The sequence below is a fragment of the Telopea speciosissima genome, chromosome 11 (assembly GCF_018873765.1).
Source record: "Telopea speciosissima isolate NSW1024214 ecotype Mountain lineage chromosome 11, Tspe_v1, whole genome shotgun sequence".
Classification (NCBI taxonomy): Eukaryota; Viridiplantae; Streptophyta; class Magnoliopsida; order Proteales; family Proteaceae; genus Telopea; species Telopea speciosissima.
In genome coordinates this window covers 20,534,627-20,558,463 of record NC_057926.1, presented here as the reverse complement: position 1 = coordinate 20,558,463, position 23,837 = coordinate 20,534,627, and the positions used below count along the sequence as shown (strand labels likewise).

Below are 23,837 nucleotides of genomic sequence, written 5' to 3'. Positions count from 1 at the left end.
AGCTCCAATAGCTACACATAAGCCCTTATTAAAGAAGACACTCCAATCAATAAAGTAACAATGATGTGATTAGCAAAGATCACATAATTAAAGGTCTGATTGGTAAAGATTAGACTCACTTTTGAGCGCCAAATAGAGGTCTCAAATACAATTTCCACTTATAAATAGGTAGTATAGGCTACAAACCAAGTAGCAACATCAGGTTGCTGGGAACCAGATAACATCAGGTTGTTGTAGACCAAATAAATATGCAGTGTTGCTGAATACTATCCTCACAGATAAAATTGTTGCTGAGGACATGATCAAATAAATAATATAATCTTCAACTGATGACTTGAGCAGATAAGAATCTCCAATCTCCCCCCTCACGTGTAGCATGACACTTGGACAAGGCATAGGTTACAACAAATAATATTCAACCATCATGTAATAATCAACATGATCAAGAGCAGTTGCAAATAATCTCCATCTCAAGCACCCCCTCACAGTAGCAAATAAAATCCTAATATTAATTTCCAACCTCCCCCTCGTGGTAGCCAAGAAAATTCCAGGTATGCCAGATTTAAAACAAATCCGAGCAAATGGTAACGACAATCTACACTCCATGCAAAGCAAATATATAAGCCCAATGGCAAATCCCAAACTGATGTGATTGAGGGCCCACCAAAGCAATAATATGGCAAATGTATTAGATCAATGACAATTTTGTTAATTTGGGCAACACATTTGGGAGCACCCAAGCCAATATACCAAATAATTCAATCCGGGGTTCCAAACCCATAATGGATCGCTTATGGGCTCACCAAATCGACAAGACTCCGAGATTAACGAGCAATGGTAACGTGGTAAATAAGCAGAATTTTTCAAGGGGTTATTGGTAAATATTAACGCAATGGGACATGAAAGGAATTAGAAATTGTTTCTTGGAGAAAAAAAAAGGGTTAATAATTAATGGTAGAGGGTAGACTTGGAACAAAATTAAAGTAAAGGAATAAGGTGAATAAAAGAAGAGGGCAGAACTGGAAAACAAACTTAAAACAAGAGATAGATACCACAATTTAAGGAAAACAGCCCACGCAACCAGAAAGATTCCTTTTGTGAACCAGAACCCAATACCCTCGTCGACTTCAAACTATCTGGTGGAAATCAAGGCGGTAACCACAGGCTGGGTTGTCTTCTTCCTTCGATCCCACCTACAAACCAAGGCTCCAAATCTCAAGAAAATTTGTAAACTAGTTCGTATTCTCCAGCCATATTGTATCCAAATCTCAATGGCGCCAAACAGCAAGCACCAGTCGAGTATCAAGGCTCTGAAATTTCTCTAGGCGGTAGGACCTAACTTGATTCTGGTTGCTGTTAATTTTCTCACAATAGATATAATGCAAAATCGAACTTGAACCAGGGGAACCAGCGGGAGATCGATTGAAGCAGGATCAAAGCAATTAAAAGAACAAAATTTAATAACTAAAACTCTTTTATTGCTATATTCTGTTTACATAGAAGAAGAATATCAAAAGTTAGGAAAGAAGAAGAAAGGGATATAGAAGGGGGGAATAGGATCAGCTATCTCAGCCCATCATCCTGTCACCCACGGTATCCACTATTGCCGCATCTCACTGCTTCATCAATAGTTCTTTTCTCTTCAATCTCTGTCCCTTTTCTGTTCAGCCACTTACTTGTTTATAATAGAACCGAAGACAACTTCTAGGAAAAAAATTCTCTTTAAAATAGAAACTTGAGTCTAACTAGGATTCCTATTAGGATTACAACTCAAATAGAAAACTAAATAAGTGTTCAATAATAAAAATAACACCTAAAATTAACTCCTCTAAGCCAGCAGCCCATATCAGGCCCAAAGTACTGTTTGTGTGAACAGTAACTTTTCTTTCCCCCCTTTTTCTTCTTCATGCTTTGATCTACATCAAGAAGTTATCTATGGACACAATCTCTTAGGGTCTGGGTCAAGATGAACTAACTCACAGAATCCAAGGTTGGATGGATGGGTATTCAAGGAGAACTACCCACTCCAAACGGTGATGCAGGAGTAAGAAACAGATGAATGAACAGAGTACGGTGATGGGCAGGGAAGGAAATCAGGGGAAATAAAGGAAAGGAATGAGTAAGATTTTTATGGAGTGTGCAACCTGAATTGATAGACAGCAGCAAACGAATGATGGCTCTGAAATTATAGGTTCAACAACCTTTTTTTTCCCCATCTTCATCGCTCTGATACCATGTGACAGCATAACAACTTGGCAACCGGAAACAAGAGAGGTAGTAAGAAGAGAATGGAGAGAAAGGTGGGAAAAATGTATGATGGATAGAATATCTCCTACCGTACCAGCAACTTTATTTATAAGGAAAAAGTAACAACAATTACAATATGAAAGGGAGACTTAGGGAGTCTAACCTTGCTGACCTAAGACATAAACACAATAGGAAACTAGGAACTAATTACAGTAGAGAAAGGAAACAATAGAAACTAAGCTAATCTAAACAACCAAAATATAAATCCCACGTTATACTTTAACAGATGGGATATGAGGAATGACTTCCTTGTCTACTGGATAGGGAAACAATTTCTAAATATTATTAGGGATAGTGTTTGATCGTCTAGTAAATAAGGAAGCCATTCCTGGTTCAAAGCCGTTTTTTAAGTTATCTAGAGATTTGATACGGTCAATCTAGACATTGGATAAAACACCCCTTGGATTGACTGCTTGTGAAATTTCTTGTCCAAACCTTCTAGTGGATTTACTTGAGGTGTATTCATGATTGTCAAGTTAGTGGAGGACTAATGTGGCATTCATAACCATTGGATAGATAGTAGATCATGTGGATTGGCCATCTGTCAAATTTCAAAGGCAAATTCAATCATATGGCCTTTCCATGTATTGAATCTTTTCCTAATTGTCCAAATCTTAACCGGAATTGATTTGTTGACAGCCATGTGCTACCTTTTGGCTGAAATGTAAGAATTGAGTTGAAGAGTTCGTGGACATGTTAACAAACTTTAATGTCAACTAAGCTATGAGGTGGCAGATACTTAGGTCAATCTGGAAGTCATTCCTTATTTGCTAGGCAAGGAACATCGCACATTACTACTTTTTATTATTTTTGTTGTTGTTGTTGTTGTATCATCTAATATATAAGGAACAACTTCCTTATCCATACTAAATAATCTTAAATATTTACGGTATGGTAGTGTAGTTCCTATTCAAAATTTGTGGACTGTCAAGGAACATCAATTATTATTATTTATATTATTATTTGTTGTTTCTGTTGTTGTTGTTGTATCATTTAATGGATAAGGAATGACTTCCTTATCCATACTAAATAATATTAAATATTTACGAGGTGGTAGTGTTAATTGCTATTCAAATTTTTGGACAGACGAGGAACATCAACATTACTATTTTTATTATTGTTATTTTTGTTGTTGTTGCTGTTGCTGTTGTTGAATCATCTAACGGATGATGAACTGCCTCCTTATCCATACTAATAATCTTAAATATTTATGATGTGGTAGTGTAGTTGCTATTCAAAATTTGTGGACATGTTGATGCAGATTCTAGTCTCCTCGAATTGAAGAAGCCACCCTAAACCTAGGGTTTTAGTAGGAGCCTTAGTTTAGTTTAGTTTATTTTCCATACTTAATTTTTATTGTGTTTTTAATTGAACCGGGTTAAATTGGTTGCATCCAATTGGTTCAATTGGTTTACTGTAAGTGAAGTGATCATATTGGCTAAGAGGTTCTTATATCCTATTGGCCACTAGGGAATCTTCTTTATTTTAAGTAGTTTAAGTTGTTTTTAAGTCATTAGGGTTGGAAGAGTCTTTTCTTTTAAGATTTTAAGTTGTTTTAAATTGGTCCACCTCTCCACGATTTAAGTGGGAGAATTAAATTATAATAGGTTTAGGAATAGGCCTTTTGGCCTTTTATTTAATACCATCGTGGGAGAGGCTCCACCCACAAGTTTAATGTTTTATAAAAATCTCGTTTCCTGCTGTTAGCTTTGCTGCTGCTGCTGTTCTTCTCAGAGAACTGCCTTGTGAGTAATATCAAGGTGAGGGCTGGTGGACTCCGGTGACTCCTTGCTTCTTGTAGATCGGGAGGTCCTTCTTCTTCATCAATCAAGCTCTTCAAGGTTGCTGCCATTGAGGTTCTTCCATTACAAGTAAGTTGTTACAGAATTCTGCAAATAACCTTCTTTCTTCTTATTCCCCAATCCAGCCCTACATTCCCAATCGATTCCCATAAACCCTAGCTACCATAATTCTGTCCAGCCATCATCCTCCATTAGTTTTCATCTAAAATCTGTCCACAGATCCGTTACAGCAGACCCTCCACTCGACTGCCATCTCAGCCCCAACTTACAACTCTAAACCCTAATTCCCTCATCCCTCTAAAACCCCAAAACCGTAGGATTCCCAGATCAACCACTTCTGCCCATCAATTCCCCTCCATATTCTGATTGAGTGCTCTTCCCCCTCATTGGAAAACTCAACCAGAAACCTGAGTCCACTCTCCCATTAAGAACCCTAGATCCTTATCATCCATTAATTCATTAAAACCCTAAATTCCAGAACCTTTAGTTCCAGCCCTCCAATACTCATCAAACCTTGGCCGAATCCTCTCCTCTACCATTGGAAACCTCGACCTTAAGATCCTGGCCAAATTCCAACCCTAAACCCTAAATCTCATATTCCCCTTCATTCCCAAAACCCGAAACCCTAAACCTAAGTTTCTGAAATTCTAAAAACTTCTTCAAACCTAATTAAACCTAGTTTATTAAGACCATTAAAACCTGCATATTAATACCCTATAAACACTACTACCATTAGTTAACCCTAACCCTAATTTCTGCCCTATTTAACCTAAGCTGTCCAAACCAGTATCCTTGTTAAGTGATCCTCGTACACTGGCTCCTAGTGGGACTTGTCCTACCTAGGACTACATGTGATGTAGTCCATGACATCCTTGACTCATTTGACAAGTTTCAGTCTTAACGCTTTACACTAAATGGTATACCTAATTTTGGTCAAGATTTGAGTTGCTAGGAAAAGGTTCATCCTATGGTGGGTCCTCTGATGAAGTTTGTCCTTGGAAATTTGTAGATGGCCGATCCACATGGTCCTCTAATCATTCAATGGTTTTCCACATTGGCTTTCATTCAATGATGCAGCCAACACTTATTAAGGACACTTTTCCAAATAGATCAAGAGAAAGGACAAGAAAAGAATAGGTGGTCCACATTTTCTTTGGAGTTTCAATGTAGACAACAATTAGGTATCGAAAGTGGTCTTGTGTAGGGAGAGAGAGTATAATAGCATGCCAAACAATACAACTAAACAATAAAATTATGTCTAGGGATATTAGAACTGAACCATACAATCCTATGCCAAAGGACTTTTTGAGATTTTGATCTAATCAAATTCCAACCAGAGGATGAGGTGAATTTCTTTGAAGAATTATCAAGCCATAGAATTAAATCAGTACTCCCTCTTGCTCTCAGCAATGCGGAAGATAGACTAGACCAAATTCCAGGAAGAGGCGGAGGTGCATTTACTTTCTTTCTTACCTTTCTTCTGTCTGTTTCCTTTTCTCTTTCACTCACAGGCCTGCTGTCCCCTTGCCTTTCTGCTTTGCCCTCACTGACTCATTTGCTTTTGCCTTGCATATCCTTTCTTCAAGCTCATGAAGATCACACACCTTTTGATTTAGCTTTGTCCTTTCTTCGTGATCTCACTCTTAAGTCTGCAGCTGTTGTCATGCTTAAGGATGATTTGTGCTTCTAGTGGTTCCATTGTAACATTTGTGTTCCATTACTTGTCCCTTTAGCTTATGACAAGTTCATTGACATCCCTTAGATTTCTTCAGGTCTTCTTATGTCTCCTCTTTGTACTCAGCTCATTGATGGCAGCAATCGGTTCTCCTTCAAGGTCAACCTTTGCTTCAATCTCTTCTTCATCTGTCTCTAAGCCAATCTTCTCTTCCTCATATTTTCTCTCCCTTTCTGTCATTTCTCTATAATGGCCATAAACAAGTTCACTTCATTATCTACCACTTACTAGTAAAAGGGGGAGGCATCGATCGGTTAGAAAAGAAAGGCGGTTAGAAAGCCTGGCTCACTAGTGGAGCACGCATTTGATGAGTTGGCATACTTCTTGGAAATGAAACTCTTATTCTTTGACTTTCTCCATTTCTTCTTTGGCCTTCTTCTGTCACTGCTTCCATCACTGTAGTCTTAATCACTACTACTATTATCTTGGAATGGACTTTGTGAAGTGAAATGTCCAGTTCCACCACAGTTGAAGCACTTAAGTGGCAGCTTCGCTTTGTACTTTCGCTTTCCTCTTTCTAGGTTTTTGACAATATTGGCTTCCCATTCACTCTCTGAACTTCCTGCTTAAGACTCTTGATGTGCTTTGTGATCCTTCTTTTCTCTGAAGGCGGCCTCTCTATCTGTGGATTTGCTAATCCTAATCTTATAGGTTTTCAAGGAGCCTTGCATCTCAGCTATGCTCAAACATCTAAGTCCTTAGCCTCTTCAATGGCTGAGACTTTGCAGTCAAATCTGGATGGCAGTGATATGAGCTACAACTATATCTCTACCATCGCATCCATGCTACAACAACAACAACTCAGCCTTATCCCAACCAAATGAGGTCGACTACATGGATCCTTTCAAAACAAAGTAGGGAAAACTGAGGTCCTCACAAAGGGAAAGGGAAGTAAGAGGAATGAGGAATAAAAATGAAGAAAAGAGATAAGGAAAGTGAGAAATGGAAAATAAAAGTGGAACATAAAATAAAAGTAAAAGGAAAGAGGATAGCCTAGGAAATCAGGAAAATCTCAGCTACATGGTGTCGACAACATGGATCTTTGCCCTCCAATAGGTTCTATCTGAAGTCTTACTTGGCACAAGACCTAGAGTATGCATGTCATTCTTCACAACCTCACCTATGGTCATTTTAGGCCTGCCCCTAGCTCTTTTTGCTCCTTTAATCGGAATCAGATCACTCCTTACTGGGGCGTCCCCAGGCCTCCGTTGTAAATAGCCAAACCACCTCAAATGACATTCTCGGAGCTTGTCGTTGATCGGGGTAACTCCCACATCAGCTCCAATACATTCATTTCTGATTTTATCCTTCTGAGTTTTGCTGCACATCCATCTTAACAACACATAGCTTTGCTATATGGTTCTTCTTAATTGCCCAACTTTCCGCCCCATACATCATAATAGGTCGGAAAAGTCCTGTACACTTTCCTTTAAGCTTGAAAGGAATGTGTCTATCACATAGTACTCCGGTCGCACCTCTCTAATTCATCCATCTCACTTTAATTCTCTGTGAAACATCATCATCTATATCACCTTCTTTGTGTATGATATTCCCCAGTTATCTAAAACTGTCACTTGGTGGTATCTCTCTCTCCTCAATTTTCACCATGTCATCATCCATCATAGTGTGACTATAAGTTACACATCATATACTTTGTCTTTGATCTACTAATCTTAAAGCCTTTTGTTTCCAAGGTCGATCTCAACATCTCTAACTTAGTGCTAATCCCGGCTTTTGTCTCATCCACCAAAACGATATTATCGGCGAAGAGGATACACCACTGTACCTCATCTTGGATGTTCTTGGTTAATTCATCCATGGTAAACGCAAACAAATAAGGGCTTAGGGCTGATCCTTGATGTAACCCAACCGTAAATTAGGAATTCCTTGCCTTGGCTTCCCACAGATCTCACACTAGTCACCACACCCTCATACATATCCTTAATTACATCCATAGTTATCAAGGCGTCGCCATGGCGTCAAGACTCCTTGGTCGCCTTGGACGCCTTGGGTGCCATGGTGGGCGCCTTGCCGCCATAGCGGTGTTGCCTTGTTTTTTTACCCTCTAAAACGCCATGGTCGCCTTCTCGCCTTGATAACTATGATTGCATCTATATATTTATTCGATACCCCTCTCTTCCCAAGAACGTGCCGGATTAAATCTCTAGGGACTTTGTCATAGGCTTTCTCCAGGTTAATAAAGACCATATGGAGATCCTTCTTGCTAGCTCTACGTCTTTCCATGAGCCTCCTCAGTAGGTAGATTGCTTCTATCGTGGATCTACTTAGCATAAAACCAAATTGATTCTTTGAGATATGAGTCTCTTTTCTCAGACAGGTTTCAATAACCTTCTCCCCAAGTTGCATAGTATGACTCATTAGTTTTATGCTTCTATAGTTTTTTTTTTTTTTTGGATGAATAAAAATTATCATTACCAAAAGAGGGGGGTAGAAGCCCCTAAAGGAAAAAGAGCATATACAAGACAAGAGATCTTGCCTCAAATAGGGGAGGCTAGGGTCTGGAGAGAAGGGGAGAGGCCCCAGGAGACAACAATAGGCCTGTTCCTTGGGGTGTCATTACAAGAAGTAGAAACACTCTGAAGCTTGGCTTTAATATCGAAAAAAATGGAATCCTAAATCTGTTGAAGAGAACGGGACTTAGAGGTCCATTTCTTGATGTTACGCTCCATCCAAATGTGGTTGATAGTTGCGCAAAAGGCCAGCTTTCCAACAATATTGCAGTTAGAGGATCCACAAGAAGTCATGTCTATCCAAATCCATTCCCTAGAGAAAGGAAGAATTCTCCGTCTACGAGGCCAACATTTAGCAAGGATGCCTTTCCAAATGGAAGCAGAGATTGGACAAGCAAAAAAGAGATGGTTTGAATCTTCATCCGCGACCCCACAAAGACAGCACAAAGGGGAGACCTGAATCTGACGGTAGCAGAGGAAAGACTGCATTGGAAGGCAGTTGGAGAGAACAAGCCAAACAGTGAAGCAGTGGCGAAGAATGTGAGACTTGAACTAGACAAGTTTCCTCCAAGGGGCAAGGGAGCCTCTGACTCTAATAAGATTTCAAACAACTTTGGTGCTGAAAAGACCAGTAGAGGTGGGGACCCAAGAGACACAGTTACTCCTCCCTGATGGTTGTTTGGGGATAATTGGCAAGGCATTCTAGACATCATTGAGCATTGTATGTAAGTAGGGGGGGGCAAACATCATTGGATATATCTGCTACTAGAGATTGTCTGTTCATTGTATGTGTAGGACTGAGCAATAGGTAAAGTCCCTTGATCAAGAAGGTAAAGTCCCTTTTCCTCACGTCCTCTGCCAATTACCTTCTTTGTCACCGAATCCTGAAAAACACAATGAGATGTTAAAAAAGTGATAGAACAATTCAAGGATTTGGTTAGGTGGCTCACAGATAAGAGGTTAGTATGAAACTGAGGAACATGAAGAACAGAGTCAAGGGAGATAGAAGAAGTGACACGAACATTACCTTTACCAGAAATAGAGGAAAGGGAACCATCAACAACTCTAACCTTGTCCTTACTAGAACAGATAGAGTAGGAGTCATAACACTGAGAAGTGCTGGTCATATGGTCAGTGGATCCAAAGTCAATAATCATGTAGACCCAAAGGTGCAACCGCAGTCATCACGAGGCATGCTTGGGCGCCCCCTCTCTTGCTGCTGTGCATACCAGGGGGATAGCCATAAAGTATCCAACATCTCTCTCTCTCTCTCGTGTGTACAGACTTCTCCAATGGTCACAGCGGAACCTATCTCTGTCATTTCCTACGGGTGTACCCTGGCCTCTTCCTCCAAGGGTTGACATAATGTAGGAATACGTAGAAAAAAAGGAAATGATACTCAAATCCAATGGGGAGTACACACTCTACCCAAACAGAGACAGTTCTTCACACAACTGTTGTCGATTCACTTCTCGAAAGAATACACTTACAAGATGGGAGTAATACCCAAATTCAAATGGGAAGTATATTCTCAACCCAAAAAGAACACAGTTCAGCAGCCAAACAAGGTGAACAGCTCAAAGAAATTCAACACCACAACTGGTAGACATGGTACCAAAAGTACCCAACAAATCAGAATGGTGCCTTGCACAAATGGGGAGTAAACTCTACCCAAACACAAGCAAGATACCCTACAAACAAAGGGCAATACACTGCCCCAAGTAGTCACAACAGTAAAAATGAGGATAAATCCGTAAGAATCATTAAATCAAACACCTCATATGCAGCCCAACTGCAGTCACAGCAGCCATACACCACAAAACAGTCCAAAAAACTTCAAAGAACCTCAGTTCATAAACATCCAACACCCAACAAGTGTAACTACAGGCAGACCTTCCAATCTCAGCAACCAATAACCATCCAATGCATTGGTTTCCAAAAAAAACAAAAATTCAAATATGGACCAGAAACAGGGTTGGCGGAACCTTTGGAGCAGCAAAGAGGTGAACTATGCTCCTCAAACTGCTTCTCTCATCAACCGAGTGCTGGAGGGTTTGAAAGAAGACCCCTAGGCAATTCTAATGGTGCTGGTCCCACTCCAAATGGTGATGGGATGAGGGAGAGACAAGCTGCACAAGACAGGGCTGGTGATAGTAGCATAATTCTGTGCAGCAGCAAAACAGAGCACCACTCTCTAACCTTATCCCTTCAAGAACCAAGCCCTTGGGGCTGTAAAAACACACCTCTAGGCGACTCAAATGGGCTAGCTTCAAGACAAAACAGCCGGCCACGACGCAGAATCGAAACTGAGACAAGAATAGCTGGCGGAAATTTTGGGTTCATCTCCAAGTGCTTCAATGCAGTTTTCAATCCAAGAGACCTCCTCCATTCATCATTGCTTTGAAGATCTAACCACAATAGATCATTCCATGTGAAGTTCTTTACATAGTATGGTCTCAATGGAACCCCTTTACATTTCTAGGGTTCCAAAGAGAGTTAAGAGTCAAGGAGAGCTAGGGTGACTCTCAAAACCTGGCTCTGATACCAAGTTAAAAATGAGCTAGGATTGACAAGAAGTAAGAATGTAGAGGCTGAGAAGAGAGAAGAGAAGGAGGAGAAGAGGAGAAGAGGAGAAGAGAGAAGGAAAGGAGAAGAGAAATGAACACAACCGTATGGGAGAGAGAATTGATTTCTCTCCCCTATATTTTTCATTAATCAATTGCTGGAATTACAAATAGCTCTTTCGGGAGGAAAAAGGAAAAAGAAGAAACAAGAGAACAAAATACAACTTAAGGCACAATACAATGGGCAGTTACAGAAATACCCTAAAACATAAACTCTAACATTCTGTCCTCTGCAGATGGGTCAGATCGCAGCTCTTGTCCAGAAAAGCTCCATTTTGATGTCATTCCTTGAAGCCGCTCACGCATGTCAAAGGATCCCTTGTGCGACCTTTCCATTCCCAGCTCCTCTGGCGAAATTCCAAATGTAGTTGCTCTACGGTCGACGGAATCTCAGGAAGCTCCACAGGTTGTTACTTACAATTTTGCCTTCGATTTATCTCCCCTTTGCGAGAGAGATCCCTGTTATAAACACTCTGCCCGACACAAACGCAATAAGATCACCTTCTCTGGCGGATGATCTCCCCCTGCCTCAACAGTCTGAAACCCTTCTGCAGCCTGGGAACCCTCTCCCTCTCCGTAACGTCTCTCTTCCCAGCAACCTTCCTTTGTCGCTTTCTCCCAAGCCTAACCCTGTGAGACTGGGGATTACCCCCTTTCTCAGAAGCCAAGTCAAAGCATTTGTCGCCCCTCGATCCCCTGTGGTAAATGCACCTGTGGTCCCTCCTCTTTCTTTGGTCATTCCTTCTTTGGCCCAACCCACCACCCGATTCCCTTTGGTTGATCCAACTAGTCTTAATGGGCCAGCTCTTTCTAGCCATCCGATCCATTGCCCTAACCCTTCTATCCCGGCTCACCCACACTTGGGCCTAAACTCCAACATTGGGTTCCTCCACTCTGCGTCCCAGTCTGTTGCCCCCCATCTCTTTGAGTTTTTCACTGTCGTAACCCTAGTTCCCCTCCTTTTCCTAAAAATCGTCCCTACATTGCCTATTCCTTGCCTTGCCTAGAGACGATTGCGCCTCTTAGCTCGGATATCAAGGGTCATGCACTTTGCCGTGAGCCAATGGACCCTGGATAGTTAGCTGGCTTTGGTTGTTATTAGTTCATGCGTCTCCCTTTCTTTAGTGCGCTTTTGTTGGGGATCTTCCCCTTTTTTTGTTTGTCCTTGCCTTGATTAGGCAAGGTGTTGGCAGAATTGTGGGTTAGAAAGAGAGAATGAGAGAATGGAATAATTTATTTTCATCGATCGGTAAGCCCCTCTATTTATAATAAAAGGAAAGGTTCAAAGGGACTGAAATAGGCAATGTGGGACTAAAACCCACATGGCTGACTTAAACTTAATAACTTAAGAATAAAACTACCCCAAAAGTGTTAGGTTTTAGAGTAGATGGAGAAGAAAGGAAAAAGCTCCAAGAGAGCCAATAGTTCAAACACGATTGTTGGAGTAAATCTGTTATGTCTCAAAACTAGAGACTAACAAACTTATATTAAAAAGAATGTATAATTACACTGAGGTCCTTGGTCTAATACAAATGAAACATAGAGTACATAAGTAGGGGTTATGTACATATATACCCCTGATACAACTATTCTTAACACTCCCCCTCAAGCTGGGTGGTATATTTCATACATACCTAGCTTGTCTAACATAAAACTGAAGTAATGAGAACTAAGTCCTTTGGTGAAGATGTTTGCCACTTGTTAATTTGTCTTCACAAAAGGAGTACAAATAGTCTTAGATTCTATCTTTTCCTTGATAAAGTGTCTGTCAACCTCAACATGCTTTGTCCGGTTATGTTGAACCGGATTCTGAGCAATACTGATGGCTGCCTTGTTATCGCAGTATAGACTCATAGGCTCAGTTGTCTCAAACCCCAATTCTTGAACAAGTTTCTTCAACCACAAGATTTCACACACACCATGAGCCATGGCTCTAAACTCTGCTTCAACACTTGACCTTGCTACTATAGGTTGCTTCTTACTTCTCCAGGTGACTAAGTTTCCCCCAACAAAAGTATAGTATCCAGAAGTGGACCTTCTATCCGAAATAGACTAGCATCTGTATAAACTTCGATTCTTAAGTGATCATTCCTAGAGAAGAGAAGACCCTTTCCAGGACATGACTTCAAATACCTGAGGATCCTATAAATTGCATCAAGATGTCCCATCTTGGGTACATGCATAAACTGACTCACCACTCCAACAGCATAGGTTATGTCAGGTCTGGTGAGGGAGAGGTAGATTAGCTTGCCTACTAATCTCTGATATTTTTCAGCATCCACAAGAGGTTCACCACAATCTTCCCCAAGTTTGTGGTTCTGCTCAATAGGGGAGGAGATTGGTTTGCATCCTAAGTAGCCTGTCTCTGTAAGTAAATCAAGAACAAACTTCCTTCGGCAAACATTGATCCCTTGCTTGGATCTTGAAACTTCAATCCCCAAAAAATACTTCAATGGACCGAGATCTTTGATCTCAAATTGCCGAGCCAAATAAAGCTTAAGTTTTGAGATTTCAGCTTCACTGTTTCCCGTGACCACAATGTCATCAACATAAACAATGAGAGCTGTAGTGGTGCTGCCCTTCCTTTGTATAAACAATGTGTGATCAGCTTAACTTTGAGTATACCCATTTTGTAGGAGGGCTTGTCTATACTTCTCAAACCAAGCCTTAGGAGACTGTTTGAGTCCATAGAGAGCCTTCCTAAGACGACAAACTTTCCCATTGTCACCAGTATGCTTGAACCCAGGAGGATGATGCATATATACCCTCTTCTTCTAGGTCACCATGGAAGAATGCATTCTTCACATCAAGCTGGTACAATGGCCAATCAAGATTTGCAGCCATTAAGAGAAGTACACGGATGGAGTTGTGCTTGGCTACTGGAGCAAAGGTCTCCTGATAGTCAATGCCATACACCTGTGTATAACCCTTGGCGACAAGTCTTGTCTTATACCTCTCCACAGTACCATCAGACTTGAACTTGACCGTGAAAACCCATTTGCATCCAACAGGGATTCTCCCGTTAGGGAGCTCAACAAGGTCCCAAGTGTGATTCTTCTCAAGGGCCAACATCTCTGTGTTCATCGCTTCTCTCCATTTTGGATCTGCCATAGCCTCTGCTACATTCTTGGAAATAGATATGGAAGAGATAGCCACAGAAAAGGCTATCCCTGTTAGGGAGATAGAATCAAAGGAAACAAACTTTGCAATGGGATTAGTACATGCCCGAGTTCCCTTGCGGTGGGCAATAGGAAGATCTAAGTCTGAGGATAGAGAAATAGAAGATGGTATACCTGTCTCGATGGATGGAGGTTCAGGATGAGGAGATGAAGAAGGGTTTTGGCCAGTCTTCTTTATAGGAAGCCATGTAGTCGGAGTTCTCCTGTCCTTCGTATACACTAGTAGCTCCCCCTGTTCTCTGTTCACCTGTGCACTAGGAGGCTCCCCCTCAAACACATTATCCACAGAACTTTTCTTTCCCTTGTCAATCTGAAAAGGAGAAATAGGAACAGTGAAGGAGAGGGGAACAGAAACAAACTCTGGAACCTCTTCACCCTCAACACCACCAAGAGATGAACACTCCCCCTGAAGAGGTGACTGAAAATATGGGATGGTTTCAAAGAACTGGATATCTTTGGAGAGAAGCCACCGACGAGTAGGGGGATGATAGCACTTATAGCCTTTGGAGGTGGAGGAATACCCCAGAAAGATACATTTGAGAGCCTTAGGATCCAATTTAGTGCGGGCAGATTTGCTAATATGGACATAGCAAATACACCCAAACACCCTTGGTGGAAGGGAAAAGGAAGAAGAATAGGGAGGTAAGACATCAAGGAGAACTTTGAAGTTCAAGACACTGGACGGCATTTGGTTAATAAGAAAGACAGTAGTTAATATGGCATCGGACCAAAGAGTTTTGGGAACATGCATAGTAAACCAAAGAGATCTAGCCACTTCAAGAAGATAGCAATTTTTGCGTTCAGACACCCCATTTTGTTGTGGGGTATCGACACAGGCCACCTGATGAATAATGCCATGGCAGAAAAAAAGGTTTCCAAACCACTATACATATACTCCCCACCTTTGTCAGAACGGATCCGAGTTTGAAATTAGGTATACACTAACTCATAAAAATTTTTAAATGCAACATAGACATCACTCTTGTGTTTCAACAAGTAAACCCAAGTAACCCGAGAATAGTCATCAATAAAAGAAACAAAGTAGCGGAAGCCACGCAAAGAAGTAACAGGGGAAGGTCCCAAACATCAATATGGATAAGATGAAAAGGTGAAGTAGATCTATTACCATTAGATTCATAAACTGTTTTACAACTTTTGGCAAATAGACAAGGCTCACAATGAAAAACATGAGTGACAGGAAAAGAAGAAAATAAGTGAGGCAACAGTTTCCTCATAACAGAAAAAGAAGGGTGGCCCAAACGACGATGCCACAACAAAATATCCTCCTGAGTACATCCACCTCCTTGCCCACAAACATAGGATTGAGCTTGCATAACAGGGGAAGCACCAGTCTCCAAAACATATAAGCCATTAGTTTCACGACCACTGCCAATCACCTTCCTCGTCACCAAATCCTGAAAGAGACAATGAGTAGGGAAAAAGGTGACAAAGCAGTTCAAGGATTTAGTCAATTGGCTAACTGAATCAAGGTTAGTAGCAAAGTTGGGAACATGAAAGACTGACTTCAAGGGTAAACAAGGTGTAACCCGGACATCTCACTTACCAGAGATAGAGGAGAAGGAACCATCGGCAATTTTTACCTTATCTTTCCTGGAACAGACAGAATAGGAATTATACGGCTGAGACCTACCAGTCATATGATCCGTGGAACCCGAGTCAATGACCCAAGGTATGGTGCCGGAGGAGGAAGAGGCCTGCAGTGCCGTGGAAGTAGGAGTAGCAGAGGACCCATCTAGGTGAGCTACAATTCGACGAAAGGCAGCAATATCTTCTTTGGATAGGGATGATGAATCAGCTTCAGTGACCCCAACATGAGCCTAAGGCCCCTTCTTCCGCTGTCCCTTCAGTCCCCCTGAGGAACCAGGAGAAGGCTTCCCATGAAGATCCCAGCAAAAATCCTTTGTATGCCCAGATTTGCCACAATGGTCATAGAGGAATCGGCCCTTCGTAGAGCCCTTAGCAGCCCCCTTATCAGCTCCCTTAATGGAGTCCTGAGAGGTGGAAGAAATAAGAGCAGAACGCTCAACAGTGGAGTTAGGAGCATAGTTGTCATGGCGTCGCCATGGCGTCTGGCGTTGGGAGAGGGGGCATATCGAGCTACGCCATGGTGGATGTCAATATATCGTTCGATATGGCTTCATGGCGGCTACGCGTGGCGTCGCCAGGACGCCATACCACGATATGTTGGCATATCGGTCGATATTTGTACATATAAAAGTTAGATTAAAATTTTTTTTTAAACCATTTAATAGCTTAGATGCTTTGCTCCAAATCACATACACTAAAGAAAGACTATTGCTATCAAGCTTGATGAACAGTTAGCCTATCATTTGATTTTTACTATTGCTTTCAATTATTTGATAGGTTAATCTATATTTTCAATTTTTCATACTTTCATATACACTAATGGATATTAGTTACACTTTCATGAATTAAACCATAGTGGCATAGTATATTAGTAGTAGTGTAAATACGCTTTCATGTTGATTTTTGATGTTATAGGACATATATTATAGCATACTAAATGACATTAAAAATACGAGAAAATAAAAAATTAAACATGGTCGACATGCTCGCCATGGCAACGCCATGGCGGGCGACATGTCGATATATCGGCGTGACACCCTTCCACCGACTTGGATCGCGGTGGCCGTGTGACAACTATGGTTATGAGTAGTCCCATGGCACCCCTACGGGTCTCCTCGCTCTGTAGATAGCCACAAACCTCCTCCAGTGAAGGAAGACTTGGTCAGCCAAGGATTTGTACCCTAAAAGGTTCAAATTCAAAGTTAAGGCCGTCAAGAAGAAATAGGACCCTCTCTTTCTCAAACAACCGGTGCACCTTGACCTCATCCTCAGGACACAACTGAAGATCTCTATAATGATCATACTCCTCCCACAGGCCCACGACAAGACTATAGTAATCAGAAATGCTTCTTTCACCCTGACGCAGGCTGACAATCTGTTGGAGAAATTGGTACACCTTTGTAGAGTCCCCAACTCTATCAAAGATACGAGCCACACTATCCCAAATGGCCTTGGCAGTCTCTTTGCCCATAAACCTCCTGGCAATCTCAGGCTTCATGGAGAAAAGAAGCCAAGCCATCACAAGAGAATTCTCAGTGTCCCATTTGGGATACCCTTGCTCGGTAGGAAGGGGAACTTTGATGCTGCCATTTATGTACCCCATCTTCCCCCTACAACGAAGAATCAATTTCATGGATCGGGACCAATCAAGGTAATTTGTATTGTCAAACTTGACAATGGGAAGCTGCACATTGGGGTTCTCATATGAAAGGATCGGGGAGGATGCAGCCGTAGGGTCTACGAGATAAAGGCAGGTCTGTTGCAACATTTTTGTCACCCATATTGACCCCAAATCAAACACTTGAAGGGCCCAAACAACAGTACTTCAAGCACAACAGCTTCTCCTCAAACACAGCAGTTAAAAAACAGAGGAAAAATAGAGGCAAGAACTGGAAAAGGCCTGTAAAACTTTAAACAATCATCAAACTGCAGGGAATGACAAAGACAAACCTTCTTCAGAAAAAAACGATGCCAAGTAGCCCAGAAAAAACAACCAATAAAGCTCTCTGATGAGCTTTATCACTTCAAGAACCCCATGGCGGAAAAAATTGCGAGCAGTGTCGCTGAACTTCAGCTTCTACCCTTTGATGCTTCAAATAGGCTTGAGATGATCCAAACAGAAGAAAAGAGAATTCCAAACAAAGCTACGACCTCGGTTGCTCTCCATTTGGATGTCAAACAAACAAGAAACAGCTTTGTGAAGATACCATAAGGTTACCTTCGAGTACCAGCAGAAACCAGGAGATGAAGGCTAGCCCTAGCCTTCCAAGCAACCTTCAAACACCTTCAAACTCCAGGAACAAACAGGTCTGATACCATGTTAGGTTTTAGAGTAGATGGAGAAGAAAGGAAAAAGCTCCAAGAGAGCCAAGAGTTCAAACACGATTCTTGGGGTAAATCTGTTATGTCTCAAAACTAGAGAGTAACAAGCTTATATTGAAAAGAATGTATAATTACATTGAGGCCCTTGGCCTAATACAAATGAAACATAGAGTACATAAGTAGGGGTTATGTACAGATATACCCCTGATATAACTATTCTTAACAAAAAGGACCAGAATTCCCCCATGGTAATCATTACATATTCCAACACTCCTCCTCAAGCTGGATTATACAAATAAGTAAAGAAAGAAGATCCAGCTTGAACTAAAGAAAAAAGAACTCCTAATAATGCTAACACTCCCCCTCAAGTTGGCGCATACAAGGTACTAATGCCCAACTTGAACAAAATGGGAAAAAACTAAGTTGCAGCAAAATCCAGCTTGACATAATGTAGCTCCCAAATAAACCTTCAAGAACTTGAAAAATTAGATCTTCAAAACTTGGGCAGACTTGATCAGCAAACCGGGACCGGAATGTCTTCCAAAATAGGCAGCTTTCACCAATCTTCTATTGCTGTCCTATGATGAATCTCTGAATGATAATCTTGAAGATAAGTAACTAGGGTAGCGAGCAGATGAATCAAGCAGCGGAAAAAATCAACCCAACTGTAGAACCTCATATAGGCAGGCAATAACCAGACATCTTCAAGACTTTAATACCAATCTCCCCCTTACGGCAAACTCAACCCAATAATGAAGGATACCCAATAGCAATGGTGGAAACACTGATCTTCTATGTTTTGCAGTTTGCACCAAGTGTTCTTGCAAGTTCTGTTTTCTGCAATGGCTGTAGGTATCCTTTACATAATCCCCCCCTCACGTGTAGTAGTACACATGGACAAAAAATGGAGATGATGTAAGAAACAGTGCAAAAGTATAATATTCCAGAATTTTCAAAAAGGTGCTAAGGGTAATGGAAAGAGAAGAAATGGCAATTTAGAGAATATCATAAACTTCCGAGGTGGTTATGGGTATATGCCAAAGGTATGATATGGGAGGTGGTGAAGTGAAAAGCAGTGGGATAATGAATTATGGAGAAAAACATGCAACATAGAAATTGTCTACCATCTTCAAACGATCAAACAAACACTTTTGATGGAAACTCCTGCAAGGGAGTAACACCTAACTCCTATAGTCAAATCTGATAAGTATACAGATCTGATTTGGAGTAAGGAAAGGCTCCAATCTTCAAGGCTTGATCAATCTTCAAACAAGGAAGAACAAGTGTGCAAAACTCCAATTTATAAACTCTCACATGCTAAATAGAACTGACGAAGATATCTGGACAGAATTGATGTAATAAGCTTCAACAAAAACTTGGATCAGATCTGAATTAGGAATGAATGCTTGGATCAAGCTCCAAAAGTAAGCTGGATATGAACCAATAGAAGAGCTTCACACAACTGAATAGGTTCGTAGTACAACCAATAACCTTGGAACACACCGTTGTAATCCCAAATAAGCTGATCTCCAGGGTAGTAGATTCGAGTCTTCGACAATGAAAGAAATTCGATCTCCAATAGAAAGATATTCAGTCTCAATAATAGGGCAGCAGTAGGCCACATAAATGTAGCAATATCATGTCAATCAGTCATGCTTACAGAAGCCAATCAATAGAACCAGTAAATATAAGATAATAACTCAGCAGATCCAATAGGTAGTTAAAGCAGCCAGCCACATTGGAATCAGTAAAATAGGTTGATAATTGGAAAACTTGAGCCATAAGATGAACCTGAATTTTATCAATAATAAATCCATGATTGATGCTGAAACTTGGGTCGAATACTCCTTTGATGGTGATAAAAGTCCCCTAAAAAAATCAGCAAGATAGGACATCCCTTCTCCTAAGATCGATTAAAATCAGGGTTTTGTAAAAAACCCTGAAAGTTGAGATCGATTGTAGGGAAGGAGGCTTAAAAAAAAGTTGATGATGAATTGTCAAAGATTGATGATGTATTTGAATAGATGCTGTCCTCTGCGGCTTGAATGAATATCCAATACAAATAACCAATCTCTCTTTGTATTTGAGACTTGATCTTCAAGAGGGAGAAACACAAAAAATTGCAGAAAAAATAGGGTAGCAGCTATCTTGTGGAATAGAACTTCTTCAAGCCTTGAATAGTTGAAGTAGAATGTCCCTCTTGATGGTGGAAATACCTCCAAAAAACTCCAGCAGCAGCAAGCAACCCCAACCCTAAAATCGATGTGTCAGGGTTTTGTAAAACCCTGAAAAGGAGGATCAATTGGGGTTAGGGGTCTTCAAAGACTTGGAAAGAGGCTAATACTGAGGTCGAGTGGTCCTTGAAGTTGGAGTAATCAGCCCTCCAAAAATTAGCAAAACCTGAAACCTGAAAGTTTGGGTTTTTAGTAGGTAACCAAATTAGCAGGTTAAGGAAGTTTTGCTGTAGAAACAAATCCAGCCATCAGAAAGGGTCCAAACTTAGGTCGAGTAGGGCTTGTAGTAGTAGGGAATCCCCAAAAATTCAGCTGCATCGGAAAAGGGAAACCCTAAAATCGATTGGAGTCAGGGTTTTTCAAAACCCTGACAAGTTGAGATCGATTGGGGTAGGGGCTGGAATGGTTAATGAGAGATGGAGAAAAAGAAAAAAAAGCGAAGTAGGACATTGGAATACGGTAGTAAGGTGCTGCAAAAGATAGCAAAGGGAGCTCCAATGGTGGAAGGTTAGCCTTCTATGATGATAAGGTTCTGATCTCCAAAGAATTCTGGGAAACTCCAAATTACAGAGATGGTTCCAGCAGTTTTTAATAGAAAAAAAAATAGATATAATGGAGGAGGGCAGCAACTAAATCATTGGATATTGTATTTACCTCATTAGTGCTGCCCCCTTACAAGGATGAGAAGAAAAACAGAAGAAGGAGAAGCCGAGAAAGAGAGATGAAGGGAGAGATCGATTGAAGAGATGGAGTAGGGTTTTTACTCTTTTTCTAACCTAGATCAGACCTGCTTTGGTACCATGTTGGCAGAATCATGGGTTAGAAAGAGAGAATGAGATAATGGGATAACTTATTTTCTTTGATAGGTAAGCCCCTCTATGTATAATAGAGTAGAAAGTTACAAAGGGACTGAAATAGGCAATGTGGGACTAAAACCCACATAGCCGACTTAAGCTTAATAACTTAAGAATAAAACTATCCCAAAAGGACCATAATACCCCCACGGTATTCTGGATTACATATTCCAACACTCCCCCTCAAGTTGGATTGTACAAATAAGTAAAGAAAGAAGATCCATCTTGAACTAAAGAAAAAAGAACTCCTAATAATGCTAATACAAGGCTTTGTTCTTGCCTTGTGCTGGTATTCTCCCCCCCTTCTTTCCTTTGGTTAATGAATTTTTTATTCATCCAAAAAAAAAAAAAAAGATACTATACACATGCTATGCAACCTGTTAGTTCTTATTTATTTGGGTCAATAGTACCCTTAATTTGTAATGTTTCCAGGGTTTATTTAAGTCTTTTATCCTTCTTTAACTTGTTGCTGTTTTGGGCAAATATGTCCCTGTTATTAGAGTTTTAAGTATGATTTTTTTTTTTTGATAATTCAAGATAGGATTAGGGTTGCTAGGCTTATTTATATGCTATTGTTTCTTGGTAGGCATTCTTTTTCAATCAGTTAATAGAAATTGCAGAGAAGTGGCTCTTTGTTAGGGTTTTAACCATAGTTGTCAAGGCATCACCTAGGTCGTCTTGTTGCTGTCACCTTCCGTTCAAGCCCCCTCCAATGCCTTGGGTCACCTAGACGACGTGACAACTATGGTTTTAACTTTTTAATATCGCTTCTCTGGCTTTTCTTTGATTTCAACCAGAGAAATCAAAGAGGACTGTAGTGGAGATTGAGTCCATATTTCCCCTGCGTTGGCATTAGAGTTAGCTCTTCCTATGTGGGCGATGCAAAGAGTCTTCAATTGTTATTGTTATTTATATTTTTTATTATTATTTGTTATTATTGTTTTCTTATTTCTATCATTACTATTGTTAAGTATGTGTAGTTATTTGAGATTTATTATATTAGGGGTATTTCTGGTAACTTTTATTTAGTGGTAATTAAGTAATTTTTCACCTTGTATCGAATTTTATTAATTAGGATTAAAACTTTCTACATGGTCCATGTTTAGATTCCATAGTGAGGGTATCTTTGGTTAAACCTAATTATTATTAGTTATTCTTATTATTCTTAATAATAATTATTGTTATTATTATCAATAGCAAAAGCAGTATAATACTGTATTACTTTAGTTGTAAAATGCTTCTTTGTGTATTTCTATGCTTTACTTAAATGGCTTATTTATGTCATTCGCATGTTTTGCTGTATCTCTATGTTGACTTCATTTTTCACTTGCAGATTGCCAGGACATTTAGAGAGAAGGGTATACCTTGTGATGTCATATGGATGGATATTGACTACATGGATGGTTTTCGTTGTTTTACTTTTGACCAGGTATTTCCTCTGGTTGTTTCTTACTTTTTATTGTAGTCCCCATGATAGTCTTTTTCTCGCCTTTATAGTTCCTTTTTTCTCTCTAATGCTTCTATATTTTCTATTATTTAAAATGCCTACCTAATTGCTTGTGTAGAGTGATTATCATGCTGGAAGTGAAGTGTAGGTTTGCTTTAAGTTACACATAATATTAAGATTCTAGAGATAAATACAATCTGGACTTGGTATATTTTGGTCTTTCCATATTTGATCATAGATCTGTCAAAACCTCATAAATAAGCACTGGGTTGTGTTATAGGGAAAACTTAATTTTTTAACGTTAAAAATCCTAAATAATTTTTTATTGATTATTTAATCATACTCAACTGAACTCACCCTTATCCAAACAAAATGGGCTTGGCTAAAAAAATAAAAATAAAAATCAGTATAAAGTTCAGTAAAGAGAAAATGATTTTTTTTAATTAGAGAGAAAACCATTGTATGTCTCATCTTATAACACAACATACGGTAGTATATGGATACGGTGTATAATTAAATGAGAAAAGCGGTTCCTATGTGCCTATTGTAGGAATGTGCATATGCATACTACTTTTATCAAATTGATAAGATGATTTGGAAGTTTGACAATTGGATTGATGGGGATCTTGGATAGGCTACATATCAAATTTGGTGGCCTATCTCAACCAAATAACCCATTGTCTTATGGGGCTTTCCCTTTTCTTGAAAGATGATCCTTGCTACTCATATGGTTCCACAAAGAATTGACTTTTTCAAATATGGTTAGGATTGAGTTGTAGTTATTGGCAGTTTTTCTGGGCTAGTGGGTAAAGGCTTCCTACCATGGGCTTGTTGCTTTGTTGTTAGATCAGCAGTTCAACTGATCCTGATGGTTTCTAAAGTCCAAATGGTCATCTTGGTCATTATAGTTTATATGTCATATGTGTTGTTACCATGGTACTAAATCTCGTTTCGTTTCGGTGTTTCGGTCTGATATCTCGACCGAAATTTCGCGAGTTTTAGTACTATGGTTGTTATACTCACATGTTTACTTATTATTCATGCTCCCTCATTCTAAACATTTATCTGTATGATGTACATTTTTCCTGGTATATCAAGAACTTAGTTTGTTAAATCATGAAAATGGCATTCAACATAAAACTTGAATTGCAGGACATGTGCTCTGCATTCATGTAGTAGCTCTCAGGCCATAAGCGTGCACATCAATAGATATACAATCTTTTACCAAATGTCCAAGAAATTTATTTATCTCTT

At 40.1% G+C, this 23,837-nt stretch overlaps 1 protein-coding gene across 1 annotated transcript in view; it reads left to right on the top strand.

Annotated features, from left to right (window-relative positions):
- The window catches only part of LOC122645937 (alpha-glucosidase 2-like), a 133,173-nt gene that overhangs the window by 40,120 nt on the left and 69,216 nt on the right, over positions 1-23,837 (top strand). Inside the window, exon 7 of the mRNA XM_043839356.1 lies at positions 22,470-22,565. Within this exon, the coding sequence (XP_043695291.1) occupies positions 22,470-22,565 (96 nt within the window). The remainder of the gene's footprint in view (positions 1-22,469; positions 22,566-23,837) is intronic.